Source organism: Phytophthora ramorum, assembly GCF_020800215.1.
Source record: "Phytophthora ramorum isolate Pr-102 chromosome Unknown Phyram_PR-102_s0001, whole genome shotgun sequence".
Classification (NCBI taxonomy): domain Eukaryota; phylum Oomycota; class Peronosporomycetes; order Peronosporales; family Peronosporaceae; genus Phytophthora; species Phytophthora ramorum.
In genome coordinates this window covers 5,608,086-5,623,021 of record NW_027150647.1, presented here as the reverse complement: position 1 = coordinate 5,623,021, position 14,936 = coordinate 5,608,086, and the positions used below count along the sequence as shown (strand labels likewise).

At 53.2% G+C, this 14,936-nt stretch overlaps 3 protein-coding genes across 3 annotated transcripts; 2 read left to right on the top strand and 1 right to left on the bottom strand.

Moving 5' to 3' along the window:
- Positions 1–9,331: 9,331 nt before the first annotated feature.
- Positions 9,332–10,252, top strand: KRP23_1482 (Transcription elongation factor A protein 2; the record flags this gene model as incomplete). The annotated part of the gene is made up of 1 exon (XM_067885599.1): positions 9,332–10,252. The coding sequence occupies one exon, from the start codon at positions 9,332–9,334 to the stop codon at positions 10,250–10,252; it is 921 nt and encodes a 306-aa protein (XP_067752057.1).
- A 935-nt stretch (positions 10,253–11,187) lies between these two features.
- On the top strand, positions 11,188–13,437 carry KRP23_1481 (Trehalase; the record flags this gene model as incomplete). Its single annotated transcript, XM_067885587.1, has 1 exon — positions 11,188–13,437. One exon carries the CDS (start codon positions 11,188–11,190, stop codon positions 13,435–13,437), a length of 2,250 nt encoding a protein of 749 aa, XP_067752056.1.
- Positions 13,438–13,731: 294 nt separating this feature from the next.
- Positions 13,732–14,869, bottom strand: KRP23_1480 (Eukaryotic translation initiation factor NCBP; the record flags this gene model as incomplete). The annotated part of the gene is made up of 6 exons (XM_067885576.1): positions 13,732–13,876; positions 13,958–14,263; positions 14,336–14,395; positions 14,470–14,505; positions 14,588–14,675; positions 14,854–14,869. 6 exons carry the CDS (start codon positions 14,867–14,869, stop codon positions 13,732–13,734), a joined length of 651 nt encoding a protein of 216 aa, XP_067752055.1.
- Positions 14,870–14,936: the final 67 nt, after the last annotated feature.

Here is a 14,936-nt window from a genome sequence, read left to right as displayed (position 1 = left end):
TCCGCACCTCTGTATATTCCTCTGCATCACTCCACATCTGTGTCGTACCTGTGTTTCTGTACATTGCGTACTTCGCTAGTCAGTCGGCTGACTTATTATGCTGTCGATAATAGTGCTCCCAGCTCTGGACTTCGCGCTTGTCTGCTAGCCTTCTTGCTAGCCGGTATCAGTTCGCGCCTTCGGCATTCTCTCTCTCTCTCTCTCTCTCTCTCCCTGCATCATGCCCAGGATGAGGGTACTGTCCCCCACCTCTTGTATTCCCTCCCAGTGCTGGTCAACTGCTTCACCAGGAGTCTGTGAAGGCCTACGAATTCCACCATATTATTGGTAGTGGATCTGTTACTAAGGGGTGTGGCCGCAGCCCACACAGCTTTCGAGGCCCCTTTCGTTACGGTTAGCTTGAAGCTATATCGTATGCGGAACTGATCAGAGATATGATCAGACAGCTGCTTTTTGGTGATCTGATGTGGGATCTGAAAACGAGTGATGAGTAAAGAAAGAGTCTTTACTGAAGGTTTGCTTTGGTACGTGCGTTGCTCAGTCGGGAAGTTGCATCAAGGGACCTATGTGGAGATGTTAACGGAGGGTGGTGAAGGTGACGACCCAGCTGCAGACCATGCAGACACAGAGCATGCAGCGGCAGACATGCACGCGACGAGCTACGACACCATCACGAACATGGTGACTGGCAACGAATACTTGGACTTGCAGAGTGACCAAACCCGACAGCACGATGAACGTGGAGTAAGCTCTACACCAACGCGCACGGGCCGTACAACTTGCTTCTACAGAGGCTACAAGTACACACGTGCGTGGGCGTCCATGATGAAGACTGTGTATCGCTGCTCAAAGTTTCGTCAAGGCTGCCCGGGAAAGCTGAAGTTCAAGATTGCTTCCATGGGTTACTCATGCGTCAAGGCCCACACGTGTTGCACCGCAGTTGTTGCAAGCTCTGTGAGAGACATCAGGGACGAGATGGGATCTCAAGCTGACCTCCTGGCAATTGAGCACGTTGCATGGCCTGCGAGGCAGGTTTGGGAGGCGTTACGGGATCGCTACTACAATGAAGAGAACCCTGATGTTGTTCGTGGACTGTCACAACAACAGGTGGTGCAGCGTGTGTACCGCGCGAGACGTCAACACTACGCTGGCAATGTTCATGGCTCGATCGAGATCCCCCCGCTATCATTAGCACTTGGTGAAGCAGTGCCCTTTTTTCAGTTTCACTACACAACCATACATCGTGACGATTATAACAAGCCGACACGCCTTCTTAGATGTGCGCATCCTTCGCTTGTTGCATTGCTTCGCTACCATGGTACTGCGCTATTTGTCGATGGGACCTTTAGCTGTGTCCCAAGCGGCTACGCCCAATGCGTGGTGTTCATGGTTCACGACCGCGCTTCAGGCGTGTTTGTTCCAGTGTTTTACATTCTCAGCACCTCACGGACTGCAGACTCGTACTGAGACATAGTCCATTTTGTTGTGCAAGCCACAGACCAGCAGATTAGTCCCGCTGAGATAGTCTGTGATTTTGAGGCTGGGCTAATGGACGCTCTTCAAACGCAGTTCCCGAACGCTATCGTGTTGGGGTGTCTGTTCCATCTGAAACAGGCACTATGACACGCATCGCGATTCCAGAGGAAGAGTATACCATTGCTATGACGCGTGGCATTTTAGACGTGCTGACTGTCATTAAGCCAGATCGGATCGAAAGAGGCATTAAGTGGGTTAAGCGTGAGATCAAGCGGCGTTGTGCTGAAGCTGGGAATGTCTACTCTACTGACAAGTGGGGTGAATCCTGGACTGACTTTAATCGCACTTGGATTGAGCAGTACTCTATCGACCTGTGGAATGTGTTCAGTCTGGATAATGAGCTGATTGCGCGGACAAATAACCCGTTGGAGAGATTCAACAGGAAGCTCAGTAGCCGATTCCCGGTGCTGCACCCCTCGATGGCGACTTTCGTAACGGTGATTAAGACGATCTCAGCTGAGTACATTCGCCGCGTTGCTGATGCTCCTCGTGGTCAAAATGCCCTTCACCAACCGTATGATAGCGAAATTGAAACTCAACAGGTTGTGGTTGTGAGGAGGGAAGGAACAAGGATATGGAAATACGGCGGAGGGATGAGGAGAGAAGGTTCACCGAGGGGAAACTAATTTGATGTGGGCGTGTCCGGAATCGCAGGTACTCTGTATGGCCATGCTCGCAATGTGGGGGCGAGACAACCAAACAAGGCCTGGCTAAAAAGCAATTGCGTGCTGCTGGGTTTCGAACAATTCATCGGAGCCCCTACGTTCGGCTTACTTGACAAGAGATGGTATAATATTTGCGCTACGGCTAAATCACAGTCGTTGCAGAACACCAGTGTTTTACTTCTTGGTTTTGTCCTTCTCTCGAAGCAAGTTAAATAGTATTTTTAGCCAATCGTCATCTTCCGAATTAAGTTGGTCATTTATAATCTTTTTGTGACTGAGATGAAAGATACTAAGCGTAGCTGGTCGGTTCCGTCGAGCCTTCAATTCAACGTCGATCGAAGCAAGATCTCTCTCGACTGCACGAAAGTAATGTTTCCTCAGCTTCAAGCTTGAGTTATCAAGCTGCTGAACTGAGGCATTGTAAAGATCAGTAGCCACCGCGGTACAATCCTTCCACTAATATAGCTTATTGTTCAGTGCTAGCTGTTCACTGTATAATTGAAACTCATTCTATGAAAGTTCGACGTCATGTCATGACTTGTTAAGGCAATGCAGATCTTCGATTTCTTTTCTAAGTACTCGTTTGTTGAAGTGTCACGTTCCTAGCACGGTTCACGGGAGTTCGGACCGCAGGAACGGTTCACTTTGAACCGTTCTCTGATTAGCTGAGTAAACTTCGGTGGTTGTGAGGACACCACAAGAGGACAACAAGGGGGGACACTAGGGAGTATCGTAAGAAAGACATTTAAATCAAACTAATCTACTCACTTCGGCATTTGCCTCCAACCACAAACCAACAGGTTAACAGCCGCAGCTCGGTACGCTGCCCAAGACCAAGAACGCCTCGCCGGAACGCCATGACGACCAAGCGCGCCGAAGTCCTCCTTGGGAGTGGGAACTACTTCCACTGGGAGTACAACATGCGCATGACACTGGCCCGCAAGGGTTTGCTTGCGCATGTGCAAAAGGTCAAGGCGGAGAGTGAGATCACGGAGGCATGGCTGGTGAACGACGCCAAGGCGCTGGGCATCATCGCACAGGGCGTAGAACTCCAACACCAGACCAAGATCCGTTCCGCCACGCGTGCCATCCAGGCATGGGGAACGCTCCGAGAGTTCTACAACCGTACCACGCTCCACAACCGTGTCACAATGACACGCCGTCTCCATGACTTCAAGATGGACGACGGGACGAGCATGGCTAAGCACCTGGATGATTTCGACGAGCTCGTAGTGGGCCTCCAGACGATGGGCGAGCCGGTGGACGAGGCGCGGCAGCTCGTGGTGCTATTGAGCAGCCTCCCGGCAGAGTACGAGATGATCACGTCAATCATCGAAAACGCCAAGGATATCACGCTCATCGAGGTCAAGGAGAAGCTCTTGAAGGAACACGAGCGCTTGGAGAAGAAAGACCTGGCCACAGAACGCGCATTCAAGGTGAACGCTGGACGGTTCAAGGGCGGAAAAGGGGACGGTCGCAAGTGGAACGTTTGTAAAAGGAACACTGGTGAGTTCCGAGGCAAGTGTTTCAAGTGCAACCAACCTGGGCACATGAAGCGAGACTGTCCGGTACGGAACACTGGCGGTGACGACGACGCAGTCTTTGCAGTGGGTACGGAACGCTTCAACGGATGGCTGATCGATAGTGGTACATGACCCCGCACCGTTCCGACCTGGTTGAGTACGAGGCTCTGGACGCAGGCATGGAGGTCACGATCGCGGACGGCAAGAAGCTGGCCGTAGCAGGTCGAGGAACAGTGCGCTTGCTCGGTCTGGACCAGAAGACGATTAAAATGGTGGACGTTCTCCACATCCCGGGTCTTGACAGAAGGTTGCTGTCGGTGGGGAAGCTTGCGGAACGAGGGCTGAACGTTGAGTTCCAGCGTTCGTCGTGTGTCATTTGGGGGAACACTAGCGCTATCGCACTGGGCAAGAAGGTTGGCAAGACGTATGTGCTGGATTGCAATCAAGAAGAGGCACGGTTTGTCCAATACGCTGGGGCCGACAGTCAGTGGGAGCTTTGGCACGCTCGCTTGGGACACCCCAACAAGGACGCTATGGTCAAGACTCAGCGTGCCACGAACGGTATTCCTGCTGTGGAACAAGCGTTCAAGACGCTGTGCGGCGGGTGCATGAAGGGGAAGCAGACAGTAGCATCGTTCCCAAAGTGTTCCGGAACGAAGACATCCCGCGTTCTAGAGCTGGTTCACACGGATGTGATGGGGCCGATGAAGACGCCATCAAAGGGCAGTGCGAAGTATATCCTGACATTTGTGGACGACTACTCGCGGTATGTAGTAGCATACTTCCTGAAGAAGAAGAGCGAGGTGGCTGCCAAGATCAAGGAGTTCACGCGGTTCTACGAGAAGCAATGGGGGGAACGCCTCATGTGCCTTCGATCAGACAATGGAACGGAGTTCGTGAACAAGGATGTGACGAAGTTCTGTACGCTGAACGGTATTATGCACCAGCGTACTGTTCCGTATAGCCCTCAGCAGAACGGAGTGGCAGAACGGATGAACCGTACCATCATGGAAAAGGCTCGGAGTATGCAGCACTACAAGAACGTTCCAACGGAGTGGTGGGCTGAAGCGGTGAGTACGGCGGTGTACCTCATCAACCGGTCCACGAACACACATCACATAACTGTGACACCGCACGAGCTAGGTTTTAAGGCGAAGCCTATGCTTGAACACTTGCGAGTGTTCGGTTCGCATGGGTACGCTCACATTGACAAGGCAAAGAGGACGAAGCTGGAACCCAAGAGCTTCAGGTGCATGTTCCTCGGGTACGCGGAGAACGTCAAGGGGTACCGAGTGTTTGACTTGGATGCTTCCAAGGTCAAGATGGTACGCTCCGTGCAATTGGACGAGCGTGAGGTGGACGGCATTTACGACACCCAGCCAGCCCAGAACGGAACGGTCGTTCATATCAACGAGGCCACTCATGATGTAGTCGTCCCAACATCATTGGAACGCCAGACGGTAGTGGAGGAACCTATGGAAGGTGTCGAAAACGATGCACCGGATGAGCCGATGGAGAGTACCGAACTGGAGCAGGACCAAGCTCCACCTTTGTTATTGGCAGAAGAACGTTTCGCTCCTACTGGATTGGAACTGGCACCCTACCGTTCCCCGTCGACCACGTTTGGGGAAGATCGAGTAGTGTTCCACCAGCCGACGAGCCGTTCCAGACGTGCTCGTGACCGGGTTTTCCTTCTTGAGGATGGAGCGGACGCTGAGGAGGAACGGAAGTCGGAAGGAAGTGACGGACCATCTTCTCCAAAGCGTGCCAGGATCGATGAGGACGGTCTTATCGCTGAAGCCGTTCTCGCGTACGCTGCAAGCCTCGGTGATGCAATGGACATCCCGACGACTTACGCTCAAGCAATGGCTAGTCAAGATGCCGCTCAATGGCGCGAAGCCGTGAATGTGGAGCTGCTCTCGCACAAGCGGAACGGAACATGGACTCTGGTCCCACGTGGAACGGCCAACCGTACAATCGGATGTAGGTGGGTCTTTGCCAAGAAGCGTGACCAATACGGTCGGGTGGTACGCTATAAGACACGGCTAGTAGCCAAGGGTTTCAAGCAGAAGTTCGGCATTGACTTCTTTGAGACGTACTCTCCGGTGGCGAACATGAACTCAATTCGAGTCGTGCTCTCGGTCTGCGCCGCCTATGAGTACCGGATGGAACAGTTGGACGCAGACACAGCGTTCCTCAACAGTGATTTGACGGATCGCGTCTACATGGATGCGCCCTTCGGCATCACGAACGCAACGGACTACGAGTGCAAGCTTAACAAGGCTATCTATGGGCTGAAGCAAGCTGCGAATGCCTGGAACAAGACCATTCATTGAGTGTTCCTCAAGAACGGCTTCAAGAGCTGCGGTGCAGACCAGTGCGTCTACGTCAAGTGTTCCAAGAACGGTTTCACATATGTCTGTCTCTACGTCGACGACATGATCATCGCGGCGAAGACTAGTGAGGAAATCCGCGAGGTGAAGGACGCGCTGAGGAATGCCTTCAAGATGAAGGAGCTTGGACCAGCAAAGTTCATTCTGGGAATGGAGATCGACCATGACACGACGGCTGGAACGCTCATGATCAAGCAGACGCGGTACATTGACGATGTGGTGGAACGCTTTGGGCAGAAGCACGCTAAGCCTGTCGACAACCCATGCGCAGCTGGTCTCAAGTTGTCGAAGTCACAGTCGCCAGGAACGGAGTCGGAACGGAACGCAATGCGGTCGAAGCCGTACCGTTCCCTGATCGGGTGTCTGCTATACATCACGACATGTACGCGCCCGGACATTGCATTTGTGGTCACTTAGCTTTCACGCTTCCTGGAGAATCCGGGTCAGCAGCACTGGAACGCTGCAGTGCGTGTGCTTTGCTATCTCAAGTCGACTCGTCAGCATGGAATTATCTACGAAGGTGGAACGGGCAGTGTTACGCTTACAGCGTTCTCGGACGCGGACTGGGGTTCGAACCTCGACGAAAGACGCTCCGTCTCGGGGGTCATTGTGGTGATCGGGAATGCTCCGGTGATATTCAAGTCCAAGTTCCAGAGGACGGTTGCACTCAGCTCTGTGGAGGCCGAATACATGGCTTTGAGCCTGTGTGTTCAAGACGTGCTGTGGACGCGTGCAATGCTTAAGGACATGGGAGCATTTCAGCGGAACGCTACGACGATCTGGGAAGACAACCAGGGTGCTATCGCTCTGGCCCAGAATGCTGGGTATCATGCTCGGACGAAGCACGTGGACATTCGCCACCACTTCATCAGGGAGAACGTGGAACGTGGAACGGTCACGGTCGAGTACGTCGACACCAAGAATCAATTGGCGGACATCCTTACCAAGGCGCTTGGAACCAAGACGCTCAAGTACCTGCGCGATGGCAATGGCATCAAGGACAAGATCACCGTGCCGTAACGGTGAGTGGGAGTGTTGAAGTGTCACGTTCCTAGCACGGTTCACGGGAGTTCGGACCGCAGGAACGGTTCACTTTGAACCGTTCTCTGATTAGCTGAGTAAACTTCGGTGGTTGTGAGGACACCACAAGAGGACAACAAGGGGGGACACTAGGGAGTATCGTAAGAAAGACATTTAAATCAAACTAATCTACTCACTTCGGCATTTGCCTCCAACCACAAACCAACATCGTTGTCCTCCACGTGCAGATCCCCTTTCCGAATCTGTTCCGTATTAACTGTGATGCAATTACCCATCTTAAATGGTCAGCACATACGCTTAAGGGCTTTACCTCGTGTAGTACGCCTTGAAATAGCTCTGCCATTGCTTCAGGCTTACGGATGTTTCCACCTACGTCGAATAATGTCAATGATAATTTCTTCGCCAACGCTGTTCGCTCCGACTTCTCGACCAACATCTCGATGAACGGCTGGATGATGTGAAACGGATCTTGTTTCGTTTCAACGACGCTGCCAAACCCTTTTCTATCATTCGCCGTGTTTTGTTAGCATCATCACATACACAAACATGATATGGGGAAGCTTTAGTGTCCATAGTCGACACGACCGAATTCAGAATCGCTGCCGGCTCATCGTGATTCCTCGAACGTGTCAAACTCCTAGCAACAATTTGATCTATTTCATCTTGCACTAAATGAAGCATACACACATTTATGGACTGTCATTTTTTACCATCAGGTCTGAACATCATCAACTTACTGCAAATCTTTGCGAGTGATCGCAGCGGTACCCTCGATCGCACCTTGCTTGAGCGATATGAGATTCCAGCAACATGGAACATACCTCACATTGAGAAAGCTAGAACCCTCGAAGCGTTTCTCCGTCAATACAGCCGTCAAATCCCATGTACCCTTCAATCGAGGCAACCAGAGGTGCTGAAACCTGGGATTTTGTGACTGCTCATACTCAACAGCCACAGCAGCACGAGGTTTGCTGTATCTCATTTGTCTCCGCCTTATTATACTGCCCATCGACTCATATATCCATGTAGTGGTCAACATACTGTCATACACAGGATCAAACATATCCTTCAATGACGTATCCTTATACGGTAGTAAGTAAGAATATTCAAAAAGGGTGGTTTTGGTTGAAGATATGTACAAGTTGTCAACTGTAAAGAAGGTATTGCCCTTCAACTTACATGTGCATGTATATCGAGTATAATACAATATCGTTTTGTGATCGCTGTCATCGACAAGGCGGCTCGTGCACTCTTTCACCGAACACATCCTGCAGCACCCATCGATGATACACAACGGTCTACGTGTTTTTGTCAGGCACTCTGAAGCCCATGTGAAAGTAGGATTCGATAGCCACGCCGATGTCAAACCATTTTTTCGGGGGTTGGTGTTCTGTGTCCCTGGCGTTCGCGACCGGGGACTCGTGGCCAAAGGAGGAAATTGCAAAGTGAATGAATTAGCTTGCTTAGAAAAAAAAAATGCAACCGAGACTGTGAATGTTCCCTACGAGGCTAGTGGCGCTTTCACAGCGTCCTCACGTGCCTCCATGACCCAGGTGTGATATCCTACGGCCTCGGTGAGATCTCAGCTCCATCGGCATGGGTGGATCATCCTTGTTTACATGAATCGAGCCCCCTGATGCTCATCATCTGGGGGCATCATCTGACCGCCGCCAGAACAGTTGGGCACGAATGAGAGGAAATTCCCTCGGTGCTATAGCCTTCCACACAGCATCCCGAGCAGCACTCTTCTTCTTCATTGTGATAACTGCAAACTGTGAAGAGTCACAAGAATACCGGATGGGCGAGTCTTGCGGTCCGGGAATGCCGGTGAAGCCCGACTCCGCTCAGAGGAATTGGCCGTTTTGTCACATCTCATGATTTTTTTTATCTCGGTTGCAAATATTCTCCGAAATTTATATTTTGAATATTCAGAGTCAAATACTAAAGTCGATGTACACAACACAAATATAGTGTGGTGCACACTGTTGAAGTCGAGAGCCTCTCCAGTCAGTCCGACGAGAAGCCCGTGGAGGAGGGAGCGGAGACCGCAGCCAGCCGTGCGACGCGTGGGCCCGAGCGTTAGTAGACAAGCAGCCTCCAAGCCCAGAAGCCCCAAGTGTGGATTTTCCATCGAATTTCGCCGTGTGAAAAGCCTCATACACCGCGCCACAGGATGGAGGACGCCAAGCATTTGCACCGTCGCCTGCTCAAGTTCACGCGCGGCGACATGACAGACGAGGGTGAGGCGCTGGACGTGCTGCGTGGCCTGGAGCAGATGAGCGTCACGTACGCCGTCCTCAAGGAGACCAAGATGGGCCACACGGTGGGCAAGCTGCGCAAGCATGAGAACGAGAAGATCGCGAGTCTGGCGCGGCTGCTGGTCAAGTCGTGGAAGTCCATGGCGCTGTCCCCACGCGCCGCCGCCACCACCATCAGCAGCAGCAATGGACCAAGCAAGAACCAGCCCCAGAGCAAGAAGGAGGCGCCCCCCAAGGGCTCGAACGGCCTCAAGACGGCGCCGAAACCCGCAGCGGCGCGGGTCAGCTCGACGCCATTCATTCCTGCGGGTTTGGACAAGGTGCGCGCGACGGTGCGCACCAAGCTGAAAGAGATCCTGGAGGCCTCAGAAGGAGGAGACCCGGGCCAAGTGGCGGCTGAAGTGGAAGTGGCCATGGCTCGCGTGTACCACATGGGCGCTGCCGGAGAGCAGAAGAAGGAGTACATGGCCAAGTACCGCCAGTTGTCGTTCAACCTGAAGAAGAACGGCGAGCTGCGGCAGAACCTGCTGGACGACAGTGTGAGTGGCGACCAGTTGGTGAAGATGTCGGCGGAGGAACTCGCCACGGAGGAGAAGCGGGCGCAGATCGAGAAGCTGCGCGACGACGCGTTCCAGGAGGCGCGGCTGGACTGGGCCGAGGCCAACCACGAAAAGATCCAGAAGCAGACTGGCACGGAAGGCACCAAGGGCCTGTTCACGTGCGGACGCTGCAAGTCGTCCAAGACGAGTAACACACAGAAACAGACGCGCAGTGCCGATGAGCCCATGACGGTGTTCGTCATGTGCCATAACTGCGGCAACCGATGGAAATGCTAGTGTAGCGAATGTCGGCAAAACCGCGCGCTCCCCTCCCACAGATCATCAACTAGTTTAGTTTGCCAGTCTAGTCTACCTGTAGGAGCTGTGCTGCTCGTCTTCCTTCTGCATCCTGGACCGCAAACGCCACGGGAGGGGAGGCACACACGCAGATGCAATTGCACGCACACGTACGAAAGGTAGCACTGCACCTGCTACTTCTGTGTGTATGTTACAAACTGTGTCTGCGCTAAGTGATCGGTATGCCCTGCATTTTCTTTCGGATACGTAAGCTCTACCAGAGTCAGCGGCGGCACCGTCCGTTGCGTTGATTCGAGTTGCATGTACAGATTTTAATAATGAGCTTGGCCCCCGTAACTCCACCTAGCTTTGGCTGTTTTTGCTATCCATCCCTTCTTCGTCTTGTAAGTCGATCGAACCCCTGGCAAGCGAGCGCTGGCCAATGGTTTGAGCAAGTTGAAGTTTTTCAAGCCTGGAGCACGGGTGTCGGACGAACTGCTCGTCCCGACGGACAATGATCGAATGGCGGGCCCAGATAGCAGCGACGACTGACATCGTCGACAAAGCAAACACTTGTGCTGTTGACCATCCCCTGCTGTGGGTTGGACTCGGACGTCTCCACTCCGTGCGCCTGGGCCGCGGCGATGATAATACTTCAACCCCTCTGTATTTCGATATGGATACAGTATCGTCCTGCGGCTCAGAATAATGTATTACAGGTGACTTCAACACTATGTAGTACTGTAAGTAAAAACACCACATATATAATCTCAAGAGGTACTACTTCAAGATCGGCGAAGGTGCACTGCATCCTGGGACGCGCCGCGAGAACGAGGCACTGGCCCTCAGGCCACACAGTGATTGAGTCAGGCTTTGCCAGCGCCATTCTCCAATTTGCATCCAAGTGCACATCAAGTTCTCGGTGCTGCGAGGCGATGTCCCCGTCGTCCACCAGTTTCAGCTCTGAAGATTCAGGACGCAGAGGCATCGAAGCCTTCAGACGCGCTGCATTGCTCGCAGATTTGCTCAAGTGGTGGGACGACCGCGACATCCAAGAAGAGAAGCTGCTGCTGATCCCCAAGCCAGACCGAGGCCACACCCAAGAAACTGAAGAAGGTGAGCAAACACTCGCTCGAGCTGCAAATGAGGATGCAATTGCAACTGAGTCAAGGAGCAGGGGACTGCTGGGTCGAGAGGGCTTCTTCCGACTGCTGGAACTTCTGGTGGTTATGCTCGTGGTGGCTATCGGTTTGAGTGTGCTGTCGACCAAGGCGAGTGATCACGGAGTCAACAAAACACCGACGTTCTCACTCTACCGTTCCGGTGGCAAGTTGCTGAGTGGAGGGCATCGACTTCGCTCGTTTCTCCGTCGGATGAAGAGCCACCCGCCACTGCTAAACAAACTCCCAAGTGCGTTGGATATTCCTCTTGGCGTTAATGTGGAGCTCGAGCGAGCAATGGACATCTACTGTCGTGGGCCATTGTTGCATGCCGTTCAGATGGCGAACGTCTTCTCGGACAGCAAGTACTTCGTCGATATGCCGATCAAAGAGAACAGTAGTGCGTTTGATATCTTGGTGGATTTCCAGCGGCGTGAGTTGGCGATGACTGAGTATCGCCCCAATGTCCACGATACGCACGAGCAGCAACTTCGGCGTTTTATTGGCGATCACTTCGACCCGCCAGGCACGGATCTGCTACCGATCACGCCGTTCGACTACCAGGGGCAATTCCACCCGCCGATGGTAGCTGACATTCACGACGAAGAGCTCCGGGACTGGGCATTTGATCTGCATCGGATTTGGCAGACTCTTGGGCGTATTCGCAACCCGAACGTGAAAGGCTCCCTTCTTCGATCCCGAAAGCTGGGTGAATCGACCTCGAACCAGCCCGCCAATGTACTCATTGTTCCTGGAGGACGCTTCCGCGAGAGTTACTACTGGGACTCGTATTGGATTGTGCAAGGGCTGTTGGTGAGTGATATGCCGATCACGGCACGCGGCATCGTGAACCACTTGCTGGAGTACGTGTCCGAATTCGGCTTCGTGCCGAATGGAGGAAGAATTTACTACTTGACGCGGTCCCAACCGCCCATGCTTTCTGACATGGTCAAGTTGGTCGCTCGCCTCCCGGCAAACGAAGCCGAGATCGAGTACGATGACGAGTATCTGCGGGGTGCGCTGCCGATTCTAGAGCGTGAGTACGACTACTGGATGCAACACGGGCCGTGCGGTCATGCAGTTGAGCTGACTCAACGGAACGCCACTAATGCAGAGGCAACAGGTAAGACGTACGTGTTGAACCGCTACACGTCGAACGCCAACCATCCTCGGCCCGAGTCGTACCGAGAAGACGTACTCATTGCTTCCGAGATTTTTGATCGCACCGTGGATATGAACAACGGCAATGCTGCGGCCACAGAGCGACACAAGGACAAGTACTACAACAATGTGATTGCTGCTGCTGAGAGCGGATGGGACTTTAGTAGTCGTTGGCTGAGAGATCCACTGGACATGAAGTCGATGGTGACGTCTTCGGTGGTGCCTGTCGATCTGAACGCGATCATGTATCGAGTGGAGTGCAATCTGATGGAGTTCAACCGCCACTTGGGCAGCCATGAGCGGGCACAGTTTTTCGAGCGAGCTGCTGCTCGTCGATCGGAAGCTATCGATGCAATCCTCTGGAGTGAGAAGCACCACAGCTGGAAGGACTACGACTTGGAGACCGACACGCATTCCAGCATCGTCTCCGTGTCCGACTACACTCCATTGTGGGCGAAAGCATTCAACTCAACCGACATCGACCGCCTCAAAAAAGTTGTGGCCTCGCTCAAGAACTCGGACCTGCTTCAGGTGGGCGGCGTGCAGACCACTACCATGTTTTCGGGACAGCAATGGGACTCGCCCAATGCTTGGCCACCGGAGCAAGACATCATCGTGGAGGGGTTGCTGGCGATTAACACCACGGAGTCATACGCTCTGGCTCGTGAGTTGTCACAAACTTGGACGCATGCTAGTCTGACGGCGTGGAAGCAGACCGGTTTGATGTTCGAAAAGTACAACGCGTCCGAAGTCGGCGGTCTGGGTGCCGGTGGTGAGTACTTCCCGCAGTTTGGCTTTGGCTGGACCAACGGCGTGATTTTGAAGTTCCTCACGATCCATCAGAATCTGTTGCACGCAGAGTAGGATAGGTGCTCCGGATAGTGTTAGAAGAGTAGTTTGTCTGGGGCTGGAGCGTGTACTAGTAGGCAACAAACGAAGAAGTCAAGAGAGGATACAAAAGAAAAGCATCATATAAAAGCAAGAACGCGAAGGTGTGCAGAATGGATGCCACACGCGAACGTTCGCGCGAGGTTACTCCGCTTTCTATTGCGTTGGAGCCGTTGCCAACTCCTGAACGCGCACTACTTGCTTGCAGTCAAACTACTGCTCGGTATGTAGGCATGCACGCCCAACTACCCTCGACAATGGATCTCGTGTCTAGTTGGTCGTGGTCGGCGTCGCAGCGGCGAAGACGTACGGCTTGGCGTTGCGGAAGGTCGACATGTCCCGGATGGAATTCGCGTGAAACTTGTACTCCACCAGCGTGTTCGAGTCCAGCATGAGGATCTCCTTGAGCTTCTCGCTGTTAATTGTCCACAGAAATGGTCAGTCATTGTGAAGCAACCTCGGTAACGGAATTCACCAGTCCATTTCAGTAACGCACCCGATGGCGAAGCGGGTGCTGTCGTCCGAGTTGTCAGCGTTCCAGACGGACAGCATGTCCTCCTTCGAGCGGATGGCCATGGCGATACCCACGACGTCGAGCTCCTCGAAGGCCTCGCCGAGGGCGGCAAAGACCAGGTCCTGCCACATCTTACCCAGCACGTTGGCTTTCTTCTTGATCTTGAGGATCCAGCAGCCACCCTGCGGGAACGCCTCCCACATGGGGGCGCAGTTGGGCTGGTCACGGAACAGGTACAGGTTCACGTCGCGGCTCAACTGCGACGGACGCTTCACGTGGATGTAGTGGCTATAAAACCACAAACACCAACTTCAGCATCTTTCCATCTCCCTCTCACCACTCCAGTAAAATAAAACTCACCGCCAGAAGTCCTCCACCGTGTTGAAATTGGCAATTTTCTGCAAGTTCGACTGGTACGTTCTGCACGCCACGAAATCCTCGTGAGCTGCAAATTCACCTCCAACTTCACTGCAAAATTGCAGCATTGCACTCACCCGACGTCGATTTTCTTGGGCATCTTCTTGTCGTACCTGCGCCATCCCCAAAAGCAAAAGCAAAACCCCTCATCAGTTGCAGCCGTGCAACATCTCCAATCCCCGCAAAAAGACGCACCAGAGCGACCATCCCGTCTGCAGCGGGTGCTCCTCTTCTTCTCCCTTCTCGACGATGGCGGGAGCAGCCGCCACCTCCTTCTTCGCAACTGCGTCAGCGAGTGTCAACCGCCAGTGGATTGCACAAGAGCCACAGAGTCAGAAAAAGCAGTTAAAACACTGGCAATTGGCTCTGCAATGTCGCCGACCTAGGAGGTTGATGGTGTCAACAACCAGCGACCTGCAGAGCCAACGTAGGGAGAGAAAGCGGCCACCAGCGTCACGTACGTTCCTCGCCAGCCATAATTGTCCTCGACAGCGTTTCGTGGTGTGTCGGTCTTGAAATATGACCAATAGCATTACCGGACCAA